The 22,677-nt window shown below is 46.0% G+C and overlaps 1 protein-coding gene across 4 annotated transcripts in view; it reads left to right on the top strand.

The window, feature by feature from the left end:
• The window catches only part of pex7 (peroxisomal biogenesis factor 7), a 248,511-nt gene that overhangs the window by 120,293 nt on the left and 105,541 nt on the right, over positions 1–22,677 (top strand). For all 4 annotated transcript variants that reach the window (XR_011593887.1, XM_070885466.1, XM_070885465.1 and 1 more), the window contains 3 exons: positions 15,769–15,875; positions 15,999–16,112; positions 17,494–17,549. Coding sequence is in view for 3 of the 4 variants with exons in the window: in XM_070885466.1 (XP_070741567.1) it covers positions 15,769–15,875; positions 15,999–16,112; positions 17,494–17,549 (277 nt within the window). In the remaining variant the exon portion in view is untranslated. The remainder of the gene's footprint in view (positions 1–15,768; positions 15,876–15,998; positions 16,113–17,493; positions 17,550–22,677) is intronic.

Genomic DNA, 22,677 nt, shown 5'->3' with positions numbered 1-22,677 from the left:
TCAGTGAAAATCTTCATAAGGAGTTCCGCCGGCGGTTTCGAAATGCCACTGGGGAGCGGACCACTGGCGTGCACTGTCCAAAGACCGCTGTCGCCCGAGTTTTGACTCAGCAGTGTCCGTAGGTAAGTAGAAAAAGAAATGCCTCCAAGAAGCAGCGGAGCTGGGCGATAGGTAAGTAGCCCTGCAAAAAAAGGTAAGTTAATAATTATTTTAAATTATTTTACAGTGATTAAGTTGAAAAGGGTGCTGAGAATGTTTTCTGACTTTTTTTATTTTAAGTTTTTTGGCAAAAATATTTTTTGTGTTTTCCCCCCTCCGAGGCCCAACTTGCAGCCTCGGTCTAAATTTTAGTAATTACCGCCCATTTTGTTTAAGAACCGTCCGATCGGCCCAAGATTGTGTTTTCCGCTGAGAATCGAGGTGTAAGGTCCATTTTTTTCACTGGGCTGACTTTTTTCCTTTTTTTGTGGAATTTTTCGCCCGCGGTAATTTTAAAATCTAAGCGGTATTTTGGGTAGCAATCTGGCGCTGGCGGATTTTTGGGAAATTCTAGCCCTATGTCTTTTATACCGATTAACTTTTAATTATATTCTATTAAACAAACTCCAAATTCTACCGTAGCATTATAATTGGTTATTAGTGATAATGGAAGAAACATTAGGTTGGACCTTCATTGGCCAAATTAAAGACTAAGTCAAAATGTTATGCATTCTCTAATCTAACTCATTAAAAACACTGTCTCGGGAAAGCGAAACTTAAGCATTCTTGGGTAAAACATAGCTTATACATTAACCCTTTACTTGTGCCGAGCAGAAACATACAATCATCTAAACACGGTATTACTTTTTCTGTTAATACTAATTTCTAACACATTTCCCACCTTGAGAGGGAGAAAACTCTGTTTTGACCTCTCATTTACGAATCTCTACCAACCATGCAAACTCTAGATTATTGGTTCAATGGTTTAATTGACGTGTCAAGTATCTCAAATAACATGACATAATTAGAACTATTAAGACCAAGCATTAAGCAATTACTAGGGCTGCTGATATCATTCGTGCCCAAGGATGCCGGCTGGCATTATACGCTACTTCCCACCAGTTGTGGTCCCCTAACTTACTTATTGTTTTCTCGATTTGGGCATTGTTAGTAGGGAGACGCAGAAATTAAGATTTCCCCTTTTCTTACAGTCCATTCCTTTTGAGGGGTAGGAGCAACCTCCGACCTCTTACTCAAGCTCAATTCATTGTTCCAGTGGTCAAATTCTGCCTCGCCTGGTGTATCCTCTGTTTCTTCTATCTTCCGTCTTCCCAATATTGAATTGTAAACATTTTCTGCTCATCCAGAACTGGATGTCGGATAAGCAGTCTGACAATTTAGAGATCGTGGAGAGGTCGAGAGAAGTGGTAGTGAGGTAGAGCTGGGTGTCATCAACGTACATGTGGAAACTGACATTGTGTTTTCGGATGATGTCGCCAAGGGGCAACATGTCGATGAGAAATAGGAGGGGACCAAGGATAGATCCTTGGGGGACACCAGAGGTAACGATGCAGGGATGGGAAGAGAGGCCGTTGCCGGTGATTCTCTGGCTATAGTTAGATAGGTAAGAATGGAACCAGGCAAGTGTAGCCCCATCCAGCTGGATAACGGTGGGGAGGCCTTGGAGAAGGATAGAACGGTCAATCGTGTCAAAGGCTGCAGACAAGTTAAGAAGGATGAGGAGGGATAGTTTGCCTTTGTCACGGTCACAAAGGATATCATTGGTGACTTTGATAAGAGCCGATCCGGTACTGTGGCAGGCACGGAATCCGGATTGGAGGGATTCAAACATGGAATTGGGGGAAAGATGGCCACGGATTTGGGAGGTGACAACACGTTCAAGGACTTTGGAGAGGAAAGGGAGGTGAGAAATGGGGTGGTAGTTTGCAAGGACGGAAGGGTCAAGGGTTTTTTTTTTGAGGAGAGGGGTGGTGACGGTAGATTTGAGGGAGAAAGGGACAGTAGCTGAGGAGAGAGAACCATTAACAATGTTAGCTGACATGGGACCAAAAAAGGAAGTTGGGTGGTCAGCAGTTTGGTGTGAATAGGGTCAAGGGAGCGGGAAGTGAGCCTCAGGGACAGGATGAGCTCAGAAAGGTCATGAGGGGAGATCAGAGAGAAGCTGGAAAAAGATGTGAGGTTAGGGCTAGGGCAGGGGGGATCGTTAGAGGAAGTTTGGCCTGGTGAGCTAGGGGAAGGAAAGGAAGAGGCAGAGGCGGCCGAACGGATGGTCCTAATCTGCGAGACAAAGAAGTCACTTATTGTCAGAGGTGAGGGTGGAGACTGGGGAGAGGGGTTTGCAGTGGGGAATAGAAGCCGGGGTTTATCTTTACATTCCAGAATGATTCTGGAATAGTGTGCGATTTTGGCAGACGAGATCAGGACCCGATGGTGCTTTATGTGGTCCATCTATATCTGGCGGTGAATGGCTAAAACGGTTGTCAGCCATAACCATTCAAATCTACGTCCCATGGCCAGGGTGAGAAAGAGTAATTGTTTTAACAGGGACTAGGTCATCAAAGAACATAAGAAATAGGAGCAGGAGTAGGCCATTTGACCCTTGAGCTTGCTCCGCCATTTAAAAAGATCATGGCTGATCTGATCATGGACTCAGCTCCACTTCCCTGCCCACTCCCCATAATGCTTTATTACCTTATCCCTCAAAAATCTGTCTGTCTCCACCTTAAATATATTCAATGACCCAGCATCCACAGCTCTCTGAGGTAGAGAATTCCACAGATTTACAACTGTCTAAGGGAAGAAATTTCTCCTCGTCTCAGTTTTAAATGGGCGGACCCTTATTCTGAGACTATGCCCCCTAGTTTTAGTTTCCCCTGTAAGTGCAAATATTTTCTCTGCATCCACCTTTTCGAGCCCCCTCATTATCTTATATGTTTCAATAAGATCACCTCTCATTCTTCTGAACTCCAATGAGTATGGCCCAACCTGCTCAACTTATCTTCATAAGTCCCCTCATCTCTGGAATCAACTTTCTCTGAACAGCCTCCAATGCAAGTATATCCTTCCTTAAATACGGAGACCAAAACTGTATCCAGTATTCTAGGTGTGGCCTCACCAATACCCTGTACAGTTGAAGCAGGACTTCGCTGCTTTTATACTCTATCCCCCTTGCAATAAAGACCAACATTCCATTTGCCTTCCTGGTTACTTTTTGTGTTTCATGCACAAGGACCCCAGGTCCCTCTGTACTGCAGCACTTAGCAATTTTTCTCCATTTAAATTATAATTTGCTTTTCTATTTTTTTGTGGCAAAGTGGATAACCTCACATTTTCCCACATTATGCACCATCTGCCAAATCTTTGCCCACTCACTTTTATCTGTCTATATCCCTTTGCAGATTGTTTGTGTCCTCTTCACAATTTGCTTTCCCACCCATCTTTGTATCATCAACAAACTTGGGTACATTACACTCGGTCCCTTCATCCAAGTCATTAATATAGATTGTAAATAGTTGAGGCCCCAGCATCGATCCCTGCGGCACCCCACTAGTTACTATTTGCTAACCGGAAAATGACCCATTTATCTCGACACTCTGTTTTCTGTTAGTTAGCCAATCCTTTATCCATACTAATATATTAACCCCAACTCTATGAACTTTTATCTTACGCAGTAACCTTTTATGTGGCACCTTATCGAATGCCTTCTGGAAATCCAAATACACCACATCATCCGGTTCCCCCTTATCCACCTTGCTCGTTACATCCTCAAAGAACTCCAGCAAATTTGTCAAACATGATTTCCCTTTCATGCTGACTCTGCTTGATTGAATTATGCTTTTCCAAATGTTCTGTTACTGCTTCCTTAATAATGGACTCCAGCATTTTACCAATGTTAGACTAACTGGTCTATAGTTTCCTGCTTTCTGTCTGCCTCCTTTTTTAAATAGGGACGTTACATTTGTGATTTTCCAATCCGCTGGGACCTCCCCAGAATACAGGAAATTTTGGCAGATTACAACCAATGCATCCACCATCTCTGCAGCCACTTATTTTAGGACCCTAGGCTGAAAGCCATCAGGTCCAGGGACTTGTTTGCCTTTAGTTCCATTATTTTACCGAGTACTACTACTTTAGTGATGGTGATTGTATTAAGTTCCTCCCTCCCTATAGCCCCTTGATTATCCACTATTGGGATGTTTTTAGTGTCTTCTACCATGAAGACCGATACAAAAGATTTGTTCAAAGTCTCTGCCATTTCCCTGTTCTCCATTCTTAACTCCCCAGTCTCATCCTCTAAGTGATGTTATGTTGAAGCAGATCGGTAGCTGCAGAAATGTCATGGTGAATGGAGAGCCAAAGGCTGGACAGTTAGAAGTTCATAAGTGCAGTTGTAAGAGAGTCAGGGGATAATTTTTTCCAGGGGTGGACACTGAGGGCGGTGGGGGGGTAGGGGGGCGGAGGTGGAAGGGGGATGTGGGTGGAAAGTGATACAAGGAAGTGGTCAGAGATGGCCTGATTTACGATTGACACAATGGGAGCAGCGAGGCCACGAGTGATGGCAAGGTCGAGGGGGTGGCCATGAATATGGGTTGATGAGTTTACATGAAGGGAGAGATTAAAGGAGGATAGGAGGCTAGTGAACTCAGGAGAGAGAGCATGATGAATTGAAATGAAGATTGAAAACACAGAGGATGAGAAGTCATTCGGTGTAGAGGCAGAAGGAGGAAAGTAGTGAAGAAATATCGGTCATAACATTTTTATGCTACTTGGGTGGGTGGTCGAGAATGAGAATTTTAAATGAGAGGTGGGATGGGTGGAATAAGGTGAGAAGTTCAAAGGAGGAGGAAGTGCCGGAGGAGTAGGGGGAGAGACAAAGGTGGGATTTGATGATGCAAGCCACACCGCCCCACGATGATCTGAGCGGGGCAAGTGGTGGAAGGTACAGCCTGATGGGGGGGGCTTCATTTAAAGGGTAAGCTGTCATCGCCCTTCAACCTGGTTTCCGTCAGGGCCATGATGTCGATGCCATTATCCACCATAAGCTCATGGACGGGAAGGGCCTTGTTTGCAAACGAACGTTCTGGAGGGAGATGCGGCGGGTCGGTGATGGCTGACCCACAGCCAGCGTCTACAGCGTCAGCGCTGGCGGGGGGAGGGCTGGTGGGTGAGTTGAACGGGGAGGAGATTGGCAAGATTAGCCTCCAGTGTGGGCGTGCTCAGAGGGAAGGTCGGTGAGAGAGTAGGATGGAACAGTTAGGGTTGCTGCTCCTAAGGAGGCATGGAGAGTGCCAAGAGAGGCACAGTGGGAAGCTGTAGGCTTATCTAGGAGGGAGTCAAGCCTAGGATGGCGGCAGGAAAGTAGGAAGGTCAAAGAGTAATGGAGGATTGGGGTAGTGATTTGGAAAGGCAGAGTATCCGAGAGAGGAGAGATGAAAGGAGGCGTGATGACCAGAGAACGATCAGGGAGGGATAAACAATAAAGGAAAGTGGGGCAAAAGTGGGAAAGTATTGAATGGCTCGGGTCCGGAGCAGCAGCCAAAATGCACACACAAATGTACAGGGGAAAATCTCAGGTTACATAGGTCTGTTTACACTTCCTACATAATCCCTGCCCACTTGCAGCCATGTAGTTAGTCACCTGAGAAAGGCACAAAACAAAAAAAACACAAATTTCGAATGGATCAAAAATTTGTTACACCCAGTACATTCGGTACCTGAATGTTACAATAAAATGTTGCAATATATATAATTCACCAACTGTCAGCCCACAGGTGCAGACTTAAATGGAACAAACTGACCACCTCAAAACAAGGATCATTACTCCAACGATAACTTAATCTGTTCAAGTGATTGTCCCTCCACAGGTTCAGTGAGCATAGGCACCGAACCCGGGGCTGCTGATTGCCAGAAGGTTTACAGGATCAGGGCACCTCGGTGTGTAGTTCCCTCCCTCTCTCTTCCTCGGTCGGTGTAGCTCTTGTTGACAAGTAGCAAGATGAAAGTTTTCTTCAATTCTGCCCTCTCCAAAGATTTTGTTTTAAAATAGAGTCAAAAACAAAGGGCAATAAAGGGCTGAAATGGCACTTAAAAGGCTGCTGGCCAGGCCCGGGAGGTCGTCTGGTTGTAGGCAAGCTCAGATACCTTTCTTCCACCAATGTACTCAATGTTTTAGCACCTTTTTGTTATGTATGGAAAAAGAGTCAGACTGAACACTGTGAGCTTCAAAGTAAAGTGCGACCGTAGTCTTTTATTGCAGGTCTCCAGAATGCCAGTTTGGTGGTCAGTTTGTTCCATTTAAGTCTGCACCTGTGGGCTGACAGTTGGTGAATTATATATATTGCAACATTTTATTGTAACATTCAGGTACCGAATGTACTGGGTGTAACAAATTTTTGATCCATTCGAAATTTGTGTTTTTTTTGTTTTGTGCCTTTCTCAGGTGACTAACTACATGGCTGCAAGTCGGCCAAGACCACCCAGCCCGGGAGAAGCACCCGGATTCGGAGGGTGTCTGGCCGGCCGAGGGGACTCCGGGATGACTTGCCAAAGGGACTCAAGGACGTGGGGCCGGCCGAAGGGACTCCGAGGCCGGCGCCGAACCAGCTGAAGGGACCAAGGCGTGGCGTCATCTCATACTCCCAACCAACTTTTAATTAATTTTTAAACTTTTAGCCAACTTTTAAACTTATTAAACAATTTCGGAGAACTTTTAAAACTTACATTTTAGTCTCTCAACTGAAATACTTTTAAACATCTATTATTAACTTACATTTTGGACTTTTAACAACTTTTAGAAACTTTTTAAATTGGGGAAACTTTTATAATCTATTATTGACTTGCATCTTAGATTTTTAACAATTCTTAGAAACTTCTTAAAACTTTTTAACATAACTTTTGAAATAAATTGGGAACCTTTATCAACTTTTAATCTTTTAAAATAACTTTGGAAGTCAGCTTCCTAATGCCTGCCCCCCAACCTAGCCTCGGGCCATCTACCATCAATGGTGTTACCCGGCGCCGAGCTTGCGGCCAACACTTCGCCGTAGGCAATTAGGCTTATCGAGCTGTGCCTGGTCTCCAGTTGTCTTGGACCCCCTTGCCACTGGACCAAGACCTTGTTCGGCTAAGCCCATGTAGTTGCCGGTGTGCAGCGGCCACCCCACGTTAAAAGAACTCATGCACAGGCATCTTCCACTCCATCAGTATGAAGTTCGGGACCTGAAATGTCAGGACCCTCATGGACAATCCCAACAGCAACACGGAACGCTGCACCGCCATAGTTGCCCGGAAACTCAGACATTTTGACATTGACATCGCCGCCCTAAGCGAGACCCGGCGGGCAGGAGAAGGCCAGTTGAAGGAGCATGGTGGAGGTTACACCTTTTTCTGGAAAGGGAAACCAGAGGCAGAAGGCCGCCTTCATGGAGTTGGCTTTGTCGTCAAGATTGAGCTGGTCGACCACCTCAAAGACTCCCCCTGTGGGGTCAACGAATGCCTCATGACTCTCCTTATCACCCTATCTTGGAACCAATGTGCCACAGTCATCAGTGCGTACGCCCCCACACTCGATGCAACGGATGAGGCTAAAGAGGATTTTTATTCCAACCTCGAGACATCCTTGTCCCGTGTCCCCACGGGCGACAAATTGATCCTCCTGGGTGATTTTAATGCCAGGATTGGCAAAGACACAGCCCTCGAGGGAGGCGTGATTGCAGAGAGGGGGTAGGGAAAGCCAATTCCAGCAGTACCCTACTCCTGACAAAATGTCTAGAACATGAACTCCTCACTACCAAGACGCTATTCCGCCAGAGGGACCAATACAAAGCATCGTGGCAACACCCTCCCTCCAAATACTGGCACCTGCTTGACTATGTCATCGTCCGAGCCAGTGATCGCAAGAATGTGCGCATCACTCGCACTATGACAGGAGCTGATGACTGCTGGACGGACCACCGCCTAATCCGATCCATCATCAACATTAACATTGCCCCAAAGCAGAGGGGACAGCAGAAGCAGTTCCGCAAAAAAGTTAATGCCGGGGCACTTAGAGACACAGCTAGGAGAGCCCTTTCCAGCCAGCGCCTCACAGCCAATCTGCCGTGCCTTGATGCACTAAGATGCTGAATCTCCATAGCGCTTGGTCTGCCCTCCAGGCCTCATAACCAGCGCCTGTGAATAGACACTTGGTCACTCAACCAGAAAACATAAGGACTGGTTTGATGAAAATGATCACGAGATCGAAGAACTAATAGATTGCAAGCGCAAAGCATTTCTGAGCCTCAAGCAACAGCCCAACTTGGGAGCTGCAAAACAACATTACAGACGGCTCAAGGCTCAGGTCCAACAAGAAACTTGGGATCTAAAGAACAGGTGGTGGATGGAGAAAGCACAGGAGATACAACAACTGGCCGACAGCCATGATATACGAGGATTCTTCACTGCAGTCAAGGCCACCTACAGTTCAAACTCCCAAGGCCCCACCCACTCCTGGCCAAGAACGGGGAAACGCTCATCAAGGACACCGAGGCTGTCAGGGCCCGATGGAAGGAGCACTTTGAAGATCTCCTCAATCAAGACTCTGCCTTTGACTCGAGTGTTCTCGATTCCATCCAGCAGCACGTGACCTGCCACCAACTCAGTGAAACTCCAATGTTGCACGAGGTTGGCAAAGCCATAAAACAGCTTAAGAATAACAAGGCTACAGGTGCGGATGGAATCCCTGCTGAGGCGCTAAAATATGGCGGAGAGGCACTGTTGGCGCGGATACATGACCTCATCTCTCTCATTTGGAGGGAGGAGAGCATGTTGGGAGATCTCAGAGATGCAGTGATTGTGACCATTTTTAAAATGGGGGACAAGTCCAACTGCGGCTACTACAGGGGAATCTCCCTGCTTTCAACCACTGGGAAAGTTGTCGCTCGAGTTCTACTCAATCGTCTTCTTCCTTTGGCCAAGGAGCTCCTCCCGGAATCACTGCAGATTTCGTCCCCTACAGAGCACAACAGACATGATCTTTGCAGCGCGCCAGTTGCAGGAAAAATGCAGGGAGCAGTGCCAGCCCTTATACATGGCCTTTTTCGATCTTACAAAGGCCTTTGACACTGTCAACCGTGAGGGTCTATGGAGCGTCCTCCTCCATTTCGGATGCCCCCAAAAGTTTGCCAACATCCTTCGCCTGCTTCATGATGACATGCAGGTCATGATCCTTACCAACGGATCCATTACAGACTCAATCCACGTCCGGACCGCGGTCAAACAGGGCTACGTCATTGCCCCAACCCTCTTCTCAATCTTCCTCGCCGCCATGCTCCACCTCACAATAACAAACTCGCCGCTGGAGTGGAATTAAACTACAGAACCAGTGGGAAGCTGTTTAACCTACGCCACCTCCAGGCCAGGTCCAAGATCACTCCAACCTCTGTCATTGAGCTGCAGTATGCGGACGATGCCTGCGTCTGTGCACATTCTGAGGCTGAACTCCAGGATATAGTCAATGTATTCACTGAGGCATATGAAAGCATGGGCCTTACATTTAACATCCGTAAGACAAAGGTCCTTCATCAGCCTGTCACCGCCGCACAGCACTGCCCTCCAATCATCAAGATTCATGGCGCGGCCCTGGACAACGTGGACCATTTTCCATATCTCGGGAGCCTCTTATCAACAAAGGCAGACATTGATGCGGCGATTCAGCATCGCCTCCAGTGCGCCAGCGCAGCCTTCGGCTGCCTGCGGAAAAGAGTGTTTGAAGACCAGGCCCTCAAATCTACCACCAAACTCATGGTCTACAGGGCTGTAGTAATACCCGCCCCTCCTGTATGGGTCTGAGGTATGGACGAGGTATAGAAGGCACCTCAAGTCGCTGAAGATATATCACCAACGATGTCTCCGCAAGATCCTGCAAACCTCCTGAGAGGACAGGCGCACCAACATCAGTGTCCTTGACCAGGCTAACATCCCTAGTATTGAAGCACTGACCACACTTGGTCAGCTTCGCTGGGCAGGCCACATAGTTCGCATGCCAGACACGAGACTCCCTAAGCAAATGCTTTATGCAGCGCTCCTTCAGGGTAACCGAGCCAAAGAAGGACAGCGGAAAAGTTATAAGGACACCCACAAAGCCTCCCTGGTAAAGTGCGACATCACCACTGACACCTGGGAGACCCTGGTCGCAGACCGCCCGAGGTGGAGAAAGTCCATCCGGGAAGGCGTTGAGCTCTTTGAGTCTCGACGCAAGGAGCATGAAGAGGGCAGGCGCAGGCAGCGGAAGGAGCGCGCAGCAAACCAGCCTCACCCACCCCTTCCCCCGATGAATGTCTGTCCCACCTGTAACAGGGTCTGTGGCTCCCGTATCGGACTGTTCAGCCATCAAAGAACTCACTTGGGGAGTGGAAGCAAGTCCTCCTCGATTCCGAGGGACTGCTTATGATGATGAGCTGGCCTTACTGGGCTGCCTGGTGTGGTGGGTTCTGCTTCGTGGCCAACCGCGGTGTCGGTTGCCACTGGTGTGTATGTTGTGAGGTGGGGGGTCAAAGAAGGTAGGGTCCAAGGTGGGTTGCACAGGATAGTCCATGAATCTGAGTTTAATTTGGTCCAAGTGTTTCCAGTGAATGAGTCTATTTGAAAGTTTGACCCGAAACACCCTGCTCCCCTCTTTGGTCATGACAGTGCCGGGAAGCCACTTGGGACCTTGTCCATAATGCAATACAAATACAGGATCATTGATTTCAATCTCGCATGACACATTTGCGCTATCATGGTATGTACTTTGTTGAAGCCACCTGCTCTCTACCTGTTCATGTAGATCAGGGTGCACTAACGAGAGCCTTGTCTTAAGCGCTCTTTTCATGAGCAGTTCAGCAGGTGGGATCCCAGTGAACGAATGGGGTCTCGTGCGGTAGCGAAGCAGGACTCGGGATAGGCGAGTCTGCAGTGAGCCTTCAGTTACCCTCTTCAAGCCCTGCTTGATGGTTTGCACTGCTCTCTCTGCCTGACCATTGGACGCTGGTTTAAACGGGACAGATGTGACATGTTTGATCCCATTACGGGTCATGAATTCTTTGAACTCAGCACTGGTAAAACATGGCCTGTTGTCGCTCACCAGGAGATCGGGTAGGCCGTGTGTGGCAAACATGGCCCGCAGGCTTTCAATAGTGGCAGCGGACGTGCTAGCCGACATTATATCACATTCAATCCATTTGGAAAATGCATCTGCAACCACAAGGAACATTTTACCTAAGAACGGGCCTGCATAATCGATATGTACCCTAGACCACGGTTTGGAGGGCCAAGACCATAAACTTAGCGGTGCCTTCCTGGGTGCATTGTTTAACTGCAAGCATGTATTACATCTGTGCAGGCAGGACTCTTAAGTCCGCATTGATACCGGGCCACCACATGTGGGATCTGGCTATCGCATTCATCATCATGATGCCTGGGTGGGTACTGTGGAGGTCACTGATGAAGGTGTCTCTGCCCTTCTTGGGAAGCACTACTCGATTGTCCCACAGAAGGCAGTCTGCCTGTATCGACATTTCATCTTTGCGCCTCTGGAACGGCTTTATCCCTTCCTGCATTTCCACTGGGACACTGGACCAGCTCCCGTGAAGCACACTGTTTTTGACTAGGGACAATAAGGGGTCCTGGCTCGTCCAGGTTTTGATCTGCCGGGCAGTGACGGGTGATTGTTCACTCTCACATGCTTCCATAACCATGGCTAAATCTAGGGCTGCGCCATTTCCACCCCCGTGATGGGCAATGGCAGCCTACTGAGAGCATCGGCGCAGTTTTCTGTGCCTGGCCTGTGGCGGATGGCGTAGTTGTATGCGGACCAGGTGAGCGCCCATCACTTGATGCGGGCCGATGCATTGGTATTTATCCCTTTACTCTCGGAAAACAGGGATATGAGTGGCTTATGGTCAGTTTCCAATTTGAATTTTAGCCCAAACATATATTGATGTACTTTCTTTACCCCATAGACACGCTAACGCTTCTTTTTCATCATGCTGTAGGCTCTCTCAGCCTTAGACAGACTCCTGGATGTGTAAGCAATCGGTTGCAGTTTCCCAAAATCATTAGCTTGTTGCAACGCACACCCGACGCCATATGACGACGCATCACATGCTAGTACGAAACGCTTACGCGGATCATACAACACAAGCAATTTGTTTGAGCATAACTATTTTCTAGCTTTTACACAGGCATTTTCTTGGCTTTTACCCCATGCCCATTCGTCCCCTTTATGCAGTAAGACGTGCAGTGGTTCTAACAGTGTGTTGAAATCCGTTCAGAAGTTACCAAAGTAGTTCAGGAGTCCTAGAAACGATCACAGCTCCGTCACGTTCTGTGGCCTCGGTGTGTTCTCGATTGCCTCCGTTTTCGAATCGGTGGGCCTGATGCCGTCCACCGCAATCCTCCTCCCCAAGAACTTCACTTCAGGCGCCAGGAAAATGCACTTCAAGCGTTTTAACCTGAGGCCCATGCGGTTGAGTCGACTAAGAACCTCCTCCAGGTTCTGCAGATGCTCGACTATGTCCCTACCTGTAACCAAGGTGTCATCCTGGAAGACCACGGGGCGCGCGACCGACTTCAATAAGCTTTCCCTGTTTCTCTGGAATAAGTCGCCGCTGATCGAATTCCAAACGGGCATCTGTTATAAATGAAAAGACCTTTGTGTGTGTTGATGTAGGTGAATCCTTTCGATGATTCCCCCAGTTCCTGCATCATGTAGGCTGAAGTCAAATCCAGCTTTGTGAATGTCTTTCCACCCGACAGCGTTGCAAGGAGATCGTCGGCCTTTGTTAGTGGGTATTGGGCCTGCAGGGAGTTGATAGTTACTTTGTAATCGCCACAGATTCTGACGGTGCCGTCTCCCTTGAGAACTGGGACAATAGGACTGGCCCACTCGTTGAACTCGATCGGTGAAATGATGCCCTCTCTTTGTAGCCGGTCTAGCTCGATCTCCACCCTCTCTCTCATCATGTATGGTACTGCTCTCGCCGTGATGGATTGGTCACGCCCCCGGAATTCGGTGGATCTGCACTTTTGCTCCTTGGAATTTCCCGATGCCTGGTTCGAGCAGCGAAGGGAACTTGTTTAAGACCTGGGCACACAAAGTGTCGTCAGCGGGCGATAGCGCTCGGACTTCGTCCCAGTTCCAGCGTATCGTTCCCAGCCAGCTCCTGCTGAGCAGCGTGGGACCATCGCCCGGTACCACCTAGAGTGGTAGCTTGTGCACAGCTCCACTCTGTAGGAAACCTTTACGGTAGCACTGCCGATTACGGGAATCAGTTCTTTTGTGTAAGTTCTTAGTTTTGTGCGAATTGGAGTTAAGACTGGTCTTGAGGCCTTGCTGCACCACAATCTTTCGAAAGTCTTTTTGCCCAGGATGGACTGGCTCGCGCCCGTGTCCAGCTCCATTGACACTGGGAGTCCAATTAGTTCAACATTCAGCGTTATCAGGAGGCACTTTGTGGTGAATGTGTGGACCCCATGTACCTCTGCCTCCTCGGTCTGAGGCTCTGCTTCATCATGATCCTCCGTGGATCTGTCCTCCTCTGCAACATGGTGGTTTGCAGGATTAACAGGATTTTCAGCTCGCTTGCACATACGTTGGAGGTGTCCCATTGTTCCACAGCCCTTGCAAATGTACCTTTTGAAGCAGCAGGAATAGAAACGATGATCACCCCCGCAGCGCCAACAAGGTGTTAATGGCCTTGCATTCATCACCCTTGATGGTGGACTCTTGAGTCATCTGCGGACGTGCAGCTGCAGGCATGTGTGACCTGCCCTGAACGTTGCGATTTGAAAACAACATCACTTTGTTCACAGTACTTGTAGCAACACTTGTGTGCTGAGAGATTTGCTTAGTATTGTCACTGGTAGCAATGAACGTCTTGGTTATCGCTATGGCCTTACTCAAGGTTGGGGTCTCTACAGTCAACAGTTTGCAAAGTATCATTTCATGGCCAATGCCAAGTACGAAAAGTCTCTGAGCATGTGCTCCAAATGTTCTTCAAATTCACAATGTCCTGCAAGGCGTCTTAGCTCGGCGACATAACTCGCCACTTCCTGGCCGTTAGACCTTTTGTAGGTGTAGAACCGGTACGTCCCCATCAGAACGCTTTCCTTCGGATTCAAATGCTCCCGGCCCAGTGTACACAAATCATTGTACAATTTCTCTGTGGGTTTCGCAGGAGTAAGCAGATTTTTCATGAGGCCATACATTGATGCCCCACAGATGGTGAGGAGAATCGCCCTTCCTTTGGCAGCGTTCTCTTCTACATCCAGCTCGTTGGCTACGAAGTATTGGTCGAGTCGCTCCACAAAGGTTTCCCAATCATCTCCCTCAGAGAATTTCTCCAGGATGCCCACTGTTCTCTGCATCTTTGGGTTCGTTATCTGTATCTCATCACCAGTTGTTATGTATGGAGAAAGAGTCAGACTGAATACTGAGCTTCAAAGTAAAGTGCGACCGTAGTCTTTTATTGCAGGTCTCCAGAGTGCCTCTCCAACCTGTGCGGCCTCCTTAAATACCTGTGCTCCCAAGGGATTATGGAATCCCTTGGGACTCCAGGGGATGAGCCCTCTGGTGGCTGTACAGAGTGTATATAAGTTTACATATATAATATATACTATGCCTTTTACTGCAATAGAAGTGATTGCGAATTGCCATTTGTTGCATTTTTATGGTCTTGTTAACTTGCATTGCTACTTTTAATGATTTGTTGATGTGTATCCCTAGATCCCTTTGCTTCTCTACCCCAGTGGTGGGGGGAGGGGGAGAGAGTGGGGGGAGGGGGAGAGAGTGGGGGGGGAGTGGGGGAGGAGGGGGGAGAGAGTGGGGGAGCTGGAAGAGTGGGGGGAGGGAGGAGGAGGGGGGGAGAAGGAGTGGGGGGAAGAGAGAGTGGGAGGGGGAGAGGGAGGGGAATTCTGAGAGACACAATTGCAGCAATCGTGGCAATTGCACCCATCAGTGCCCTGCTACACTGGCCTCCAGTGGAATTTGAGAGGACATTGGGAGGGTAGCTTATTTGCTTAAGGCAGACGGTTGCATGCACCACTTAACGGCACATATTTGCCTCCTACCTGCACCATGCCAGTGGAAATTCAACTGCCTGTCTGTGAGGGGTTTGCCCAGGCAACTCGCCTTACTCCTGACAATGCTCTGGCCGCAGAGCAAGTGGGACTGATCAAGAATAACATTACTTTTAAATCTGCTTTTTCAGCTGTTCGGACCATTGCTCGGTCTGGATACCATTGGGCAGGTTCACAGATGCTGTTATGCTCGTCAATATACCTCATCTTTCTCAACATTCCATCTGCCATTACTGCGTCAAGTCCCGTGTGAGCTCAGGAGCAGGAACTCTCGTGACTTAGAATCCCAGCCCCCGTGTCCCCCACTCCAGTGTCTGCCCTAACTCATCCCACCCTCCCCGCCAGGTTGGTCATTTGCCTTGTTAGGGATATATGGAAGTTCCACCCCTTGTATGGCAATCAGGAAACTCCGAGAAATGCTGGAGACCCCAAGTAACCAGTTCTCCAATGTTTCCTTGGGGTTATGATGGGAGACCAGTAGAACCTCATGGAATTTGGCAGCCAACAAGTTTAGCATGGTTGATGAACCTGATGAGGAATGAGCATTGCTCATACCTAGTCTGATTGAGCAGAGGCCGAGCTGGCTCATTGTTTTTGCCAAGTGTATTTTTGAGAAGCTGACTTGATTGGAGGAAACTAAAAGAACAAAGTGTGTTGTTCATATAATTTCAGGTGATAATACTCTACGAATCTGGGATGTAAAGACAGGAGGAGCCAGAATAATTATTCCTGCTCATCAAGCAGAGATATTGACATGTGACTGGAGTAAATATGATCAGGTAAGGGTCAAGAGTTCAATTAACTGAATAAATCTGTTGTAATTTGATAGTTGCTAACATTTTTATTAAAAGCAAAAATGGAAAATTGATCTAAATAATACAATTGCATTAAATTTAACTTAGAACTTGCTTGTGACTGGAGCAGTTGACTGCACTTTAAGATGCTGGGACCTAAGAAATATCCGACAGCCAGTCCATCATCTCGCTGGCCATTCCTATGCTATACGAAGAGTCAAAGTAAGTACATTTACTGTTTCTGCAACCTCCTATTTGAGAACCACGGTAGCTTGTCACTGGCAATTGATTGAATTTTTTTTTATGGTTAGAGGGTTTTAACTATATAGTCTTCTGAGAAGCATCAGTTCAGGAGATTTAGCTTATTTGAATCCTACACTTCTGATGTTATGAGTCACTTTTTCATTTCAGGATATCACCAATTTCTGTTGTATAAAGGTTAAGAAACTGACCATTTTGTAAATTATTAGTTACTGTAGATTTTTTTTTATTGTACACATTAGCATGAAGCATGTTCGGGCTATGAAATATTACACTTTACCTCTGGGCTCCAACTCTCCCCCCTTTTTACCTTTTTATCAACGTTTTGTTAGTCGTTCTCCATGAAACTTGCTCTAAATGCTCCATCCCACCCACTATTCCTCTTGCATCCTGCCTTGTGTTGAAATCAAAATTAATGACACCATCTGCTACTGTAACTCATTCTTTAAGGTCCTCAGAATTGTGGAAATCCTTAGCTCACTCAGCCTTCTCTCTGATAATCTGCAGCTCTTTAAAATCAACACTTTGTATCATCTAACAACTATTTTTGAATTTATCTCATTTTCAGCCTTAATGTATTAACTCCTGATGTTGTCCAGTACTATGGGCTTTGGCCTTTCACTACATTTTCTCAATAAAAAAAAATTGCAGCTATTATTTCCAGGTAGTTGTACATGTCAGATGCAGAGTAAAGCTCCGTTTACTCTGTACTCATAATGTGTCTTAGCTCCAACCTTAGAATAAAATCCTCTAGTTCTGTATTTGTTACTCACGGGGAATTTGGAAGGCAACGTGGGTGAGTTCACTAGAAAATTGGAGATACATACTTAAGAAAAGCTGGGAGAGGGGGAGCTCAGCATGTATGATTAATGAGGTCAAGATAATTATATGGGATATCAAGAACATTGACCGGTACATTCCTAGATAATGTACATATCACTTCCACTGATAGCTCAGTGTGTCTTTAATTTGATCGACACAGTGATGGACCTAGAATATGGCTGGAGGGGGAAAAATAGGTGGAGGTGCAGTATCTCAAAGCATGAATGCATTTTTGGAAAGTGTTGGCTATATTGCACGTTCTTGAGAACATTTTGCCTTCCAGTGGCTTTACTGCAATGTTTAAATTTCTTGAATAAAATGAAATATTATTTTTTTTCTTACTGTACACTTAAAGCAAAAAGTATCTCAGAAATTATGCACATATAAAATATTTTGGATGTAATAAGCTTAAATACTGGATGATAAAATTGTGTATATATATTTTAAATATCAATGCATTGAACACATGCTTACAGAAATATAACTAATATTAAGCTAATGCTACTATTTCTCTCTGCAGTTTTCTCCCTTTCATGCATCTATATTGGCTTCCTGTTCATATGATTTCAGTGTCCGGTAAGTTGCATCATTTTTTTTCTTCACCTTTATTCCCTCCTTTCCATCTCAACTGAAGGGGTTGGCATCTTGCTCGAGTACTGTTCCATTGGCACCAGATATCATTTGGCACTTTACCCATCCATGAGATTTCTGATAGCTTGATGAATATCTCTAGTTAGAATTAAATCCAGAAGAGTTTTACAAAAAATTGTTGCTAGCAATGTTTTGGTCTTTTATGAGACCAAATTAACCAAATATTTTAAATTTCTCATTCCTTGGATCCACCATGCTTTGTTCCTCCAGATGTGCACTGTAGTAAAACATCACAACATTGCATATTATTGTCACTGTGTTTATGGAAACTTTAAGATTACTAAATGCTGATTCTCACATGGGCAAAATCCTCAAATTGGACAGGGTTCTTTGGAAAGTATGAAAACCACGAGCTCTGGGATTATATACCATTTGGCTAAAGATAAATATATTTAAGTTTTTAAATATTTATTCGTTCACATGATGTGAGCGTCACTGGCAAGGCCGGCAATTATTGCCCATCCCTAATTGCTCTTGAGAAGGTGATGGTGAGCCGCCATCTTGAACCGCTGCAGTCCCTGTGGTCATACTTCTATGTAGCAGTTTGGTACAACTGAGTGGTTTGCTCGGCCATTTCAGAGGGCAGTTAAGGGTCAAGCAGGATTGCGTCATCGCACCAATGCTCTTCTCGATCTTCCTTGCTGCATTGCTTCATCTCACTCTCATCAAGCTCCCTCGTTGGAGTGGAACTAAACTATAGAACCAATGGGAACCTGTTCAACCTTCGCCGCTTCCAGGCTAGATCCAAGTTCGTTCCATCCTCTGACATCAAACTACAGTAAGCGGACGACGCTTGCATCTGTGCACACTCAGAGGCCGAACTCCAAGCCATCGTCAACACCTTCACCGAGCCATACAAATGGGCCGTACACTAAACATCCGTAAGACAAAGGTCCTCCACCAACCTGACCCCGCCACAAAAGCCCTGTTCCCCGGTCATCAAAATCCACGGCGCGGCCTTGGACAACGTGGACCATTTTCCATACCTCGGGAGTCCAACACCGCCTCCAATGTGCCAGCGCAGCCTTTGTTCGCCTGAGGAAGAGAGTGTTTGAAGACCAGGACCTCAAATCTGGCACCAAGCTTATGGTCTACAGGGCAGTAGTGATACCTGCCCTCCTATATGGCTCAGACACATGGACTATATACAGCAGACATCTCAAATGCGCTGGAGAAGTACCACCAGTGCTGCCTCTGCAAGATTCTGCAAATCCACTGGGAGGATAGATGCACCAACGTCAGTGTTCTCGCTCAGGCCGACATCCCCAGCATCAAAGCGCTGACCATACTTGACCAGCTCCGTTGGGTGGGCCACATCGTCTGCATGCCCGAAACAAGACTCCCAAAGCAAGTTCTACTCAGAGCTCCGACATGGCAAGCGAGCCCCAGGTGTGCAGAGGAAACCTTTCAAGGACACCCTCAAAGCCTCCTTGATAAAGTGCAACATCCCCACCGGCACCTGGGAGTCCCTGGCCCAAGACCGCCCAAAGTGGAGGAAGAGCATCTGGGAGGGCGCTGAGCACCTCAAGTCTTGTCGCCGAGAGCATGCGGAAATCAAGCGCAGACAGCAGAAGGAGCGTGTGACAAACCAGGCTCCCCACCCACCCTTTCCTTCAACCACTGTCCGTCCCGCCTGTGACAGAGACTGTAATTCCCACATTGAACTGTACAGCCACCTGAGAACTCACTTTTAGAGTGGAAGCAAGTCTTCCTCGATTTCAAGGGACTGCCTATGGTGATGACATTGCTGGAGTCACATATAGACCAGACCAGGTAATGTCTATCTGAACCACCAGAAGAAGCAAACAATGGAACCTCCAACAATGCAGCAATCCCTCAAATACCTAGAGAAGTTTGTAAGAGACCATCAAATATGAGAAAGTGAGTTCTCAGGTGGCTGTACAGTCCAATGTAGGTAATTTGTAAACCATTTTTTTTAACTTCAAACTTCTTTCAAGTAAAAATTAAGTAAAATCAAGTAAAAAGCCTAATCCATAGACAATTTGTTACTGGAGTAAACAATTGCATTGCTCTTTTTTACATGCATATGTCTCCAGCCATGAGGGCTGAAGCTACTTGATGAAGTTTTGCTTCTACAGACTGCTGAATCCTGTATTCTGTCATTGTAATTGATGTGCCTGAGTCTGTCTGCCCAGTGTGTTTCTTCCACTGAAACAGTTTAAATGGTTACAACTTGCAAGTGATTCAGATCAACAGTAATTCTGAATTTTAGTAATGGCGAAGCTACAAAGTACTTTTTCACACACATTTAAATACAATTTCAGAAAGTTATAAACCATGGAAACATAGAAAACATGAGTTAAAGTTGCAGGCTGATCAGGAATGAAAGGGTTTCTTTGGAAAAGGAGGCATGAAACATGGGAATGAAATGAATGAATGTCTACCAGCAATTATGTGAAACAACTGTCTGCCCAGTGTGTTTAGAAACATAGGAACAGGAGTAGGACATTCAGCTTCTCGAGTTTGTTCTGCCATTCTTTTAGACAATGGCTGTTCTGTACATCAACTCCATTTATCCGTCTTCGCTCCATATCTATTGATACCCTTACCTAACAAGAATCTATCTATCTATGTCCCTTTGTAACAATCTGTACAACTTACTTTGCTTCCTTACTTGGTGTCATCTGCAAACTTGGATATGCAACTTTCTATACCTTCATCCAAATCATTGATATATATGGTGTAAAGCTGAATCCCAGTACAGATCCTTAGGGAATGCCATTTATCACATGAGAGTACATTCCCTTTATCCCTACTTTCTGTCTCTTACCTCTCAACCAATTACCGACCCATGTCACAAGGTTACCTCCAATTCATGCAATTTAATTTTTGCTAATCTCTTGCATGGAACTTTCTAAAATATCTTCAGGAAGTCCACATAAACAACATCTAAGTCGATCATTCACTGAAAATCCTAGTCAGTGCAAAGTTTTTATCAACAGTTTGGTCAAACTTTGGGATGCATCTTGAAAGTATTTGATTATAAATTGAAACCATTTATTTTAATCCTGTATAAATCATTGTTTAGACCACATTTAAAATGCTGTGTGTGGCTTTGGGCTTCTACAAACTGTATTAATGTAATGGAGAAACTTCAGAGAAGTGCAATAAGGGTGATTCTTGAACTTGGGCTTGAGACACACATAGGTGAACTTTTTTTCATTGGAGAAGAGAAGATTGTGAGGAACATAGTTCAGGTCTTTAAAATGCTGAAAGGCACAAATAATGTGGATGTGAGGAGGTGTTTTAACTTGGGCAATTATTATAGAACTGGAGGACATCATTATAAAATTAACAAACTTCAAATGATTTGAAAGATTAGAAAAAATAATTTCCCCCACAGATCAGTTGATACGTGGAACAGACGCCAATGCAAAAATCATATGGCGAGTTAGTCAACTCCTTCAAAAGGAAGCTCATTAAACTTTATTTAAGAATGGAATAGTTACTGCTGGGTATAGTCTATAGGACCCCTAACAGTAGCTACACTGTTGGATGGAGTATAAATCAAGAAATAATGGAGGCTTGTAATAAAGGAACGGCAATAGTCATGGTAATTTTAACCTTCATATTGATTGGACAAAGCAAATTGGCCAGGGTAGCCTTGAGGAAGAGTTCATAGAGTGTATCCGGGATAGTTTCCTTGAACAGTACGTTGCGGAACCAACCAGGGAGCAGGCTATCTTAGATCTAATACTGTGTAATGAGGCAGGATTAATGAATGATCTCTTAGTAAAGGATCCACTAGGAATGATTGACCATAATATGGTTGAATTTCAAATTCAGTTGGAGGGTGAAAAAGTTGGTTCTCAAACCAGGGTCCTAAGCTTAAATAAAGGAGACTACAAAGGTATGAGAGCGGAGTTGGCTAAAGTGAACTGGGAAAATAGACTAAAGAATGGGACGGTTGATGAGCAGTGGCAAACATTTAAGGAGATATTTCATAACTCACAACAAAAATATATCCCAATGAGAAGGAAAGACTGCAAGAGAAGGGATAATCATCCGTGGCTAACTAAGGAAATAAGGGAGAGTATCAAATCGAAAACAAATGCATACAATGTGGCCAAGACTAATGTGAGGCCAGAGGATTAGGAAATATTTTAAAGCCAGCAAAGAACGATGAAAAAAATGATTAATGAGGGAAGATAGATTATGAAAGTAAACTAGCACGAAATAAAAAAACAGATAGTAAGAGTTTCTACAGATACATAACAAGGAAAAGAGTGGCTAAAGTCACTGTTGGTCCCTTGGAGGATGAGACTGGGGAATTAATAATGGAGAACAAGGAAATGGCAGACACGTTGAACAAATATTGTGTATCAGTCTTCACGGTAGAAAATACTAAAAACATCCCAATAGTGGATAATCAAGGAGCTATAGATAAGGAGGAACTTATTACAATCATTATCATCCCTGTCCCTCGGAATCGAGGAAGACGCTTCCACTCTTAACATGAGTTCTTTAGTGGCTGTACAGTCCAATACGAGAACCACAGTCTCTGTCACAGGTGGGACAGATAGTCGTTGAGGGAAGGGGTGGGTGGGACTGGTTTGCCGCACGCTCTTTCCGCTGCCTGCGCTTGATTTCTGCATGCTCTTAACGACGAGATTCGAGGTGCTCAGCGGCCTCCCGGATGCACTTCCTCAACTTGGGGTGGTCTTTGGCCAGGGACTCCCAGGTGTCAGTGGGGATGTTGCAGGGAGGCTTTGAGGGTGTCCTTGTAATGTTTACGCTGCCCACTTTTGGCTCGTTTGCCGTGAAGGAGTTCCGAGTAGAGCGCTTGCTTTGGGAGTCTCGTGTCTGGCATGCGAACTACGTGGCCTGCCCAGCGGAGCTGATCAAGTGTGGTAGGTGCTTCAGTGCTGGGGATGTTGGCCTGGACGAGGACGCTAACGTTGGTGCGTCTGACCTCCCAGGGGATTTGTAGGATCTCAGTAAATACGTCGACTATGTCCTGGAGTTCAGCCTCTATGTGCGCAGACGCAGGCGTCTTCCACGTACTGTATCTCAACGACAGACGTTGGGATGG

The sequence above is a fragment of the Pristiophorus japonicus genome, chromosome 7 (genome assembly GCF_044704955.1).
Source record: "Pristiophorus japonicus isolate sPriJap1 chromosome 7, sPriJap1.hap1, whole genome shotgun sequence".
Taxonomy (NCBI): Eukaryota; Metazoa; Chordata; class Chondrichthyes; family Pristiophoridae; genus Pristiophorus; species Pristiophorus japonicus.
Note: the sequence above shows the minus strand (reverse complement) of the source record. Positions and strands in the feature narration are given on the sequence as shown.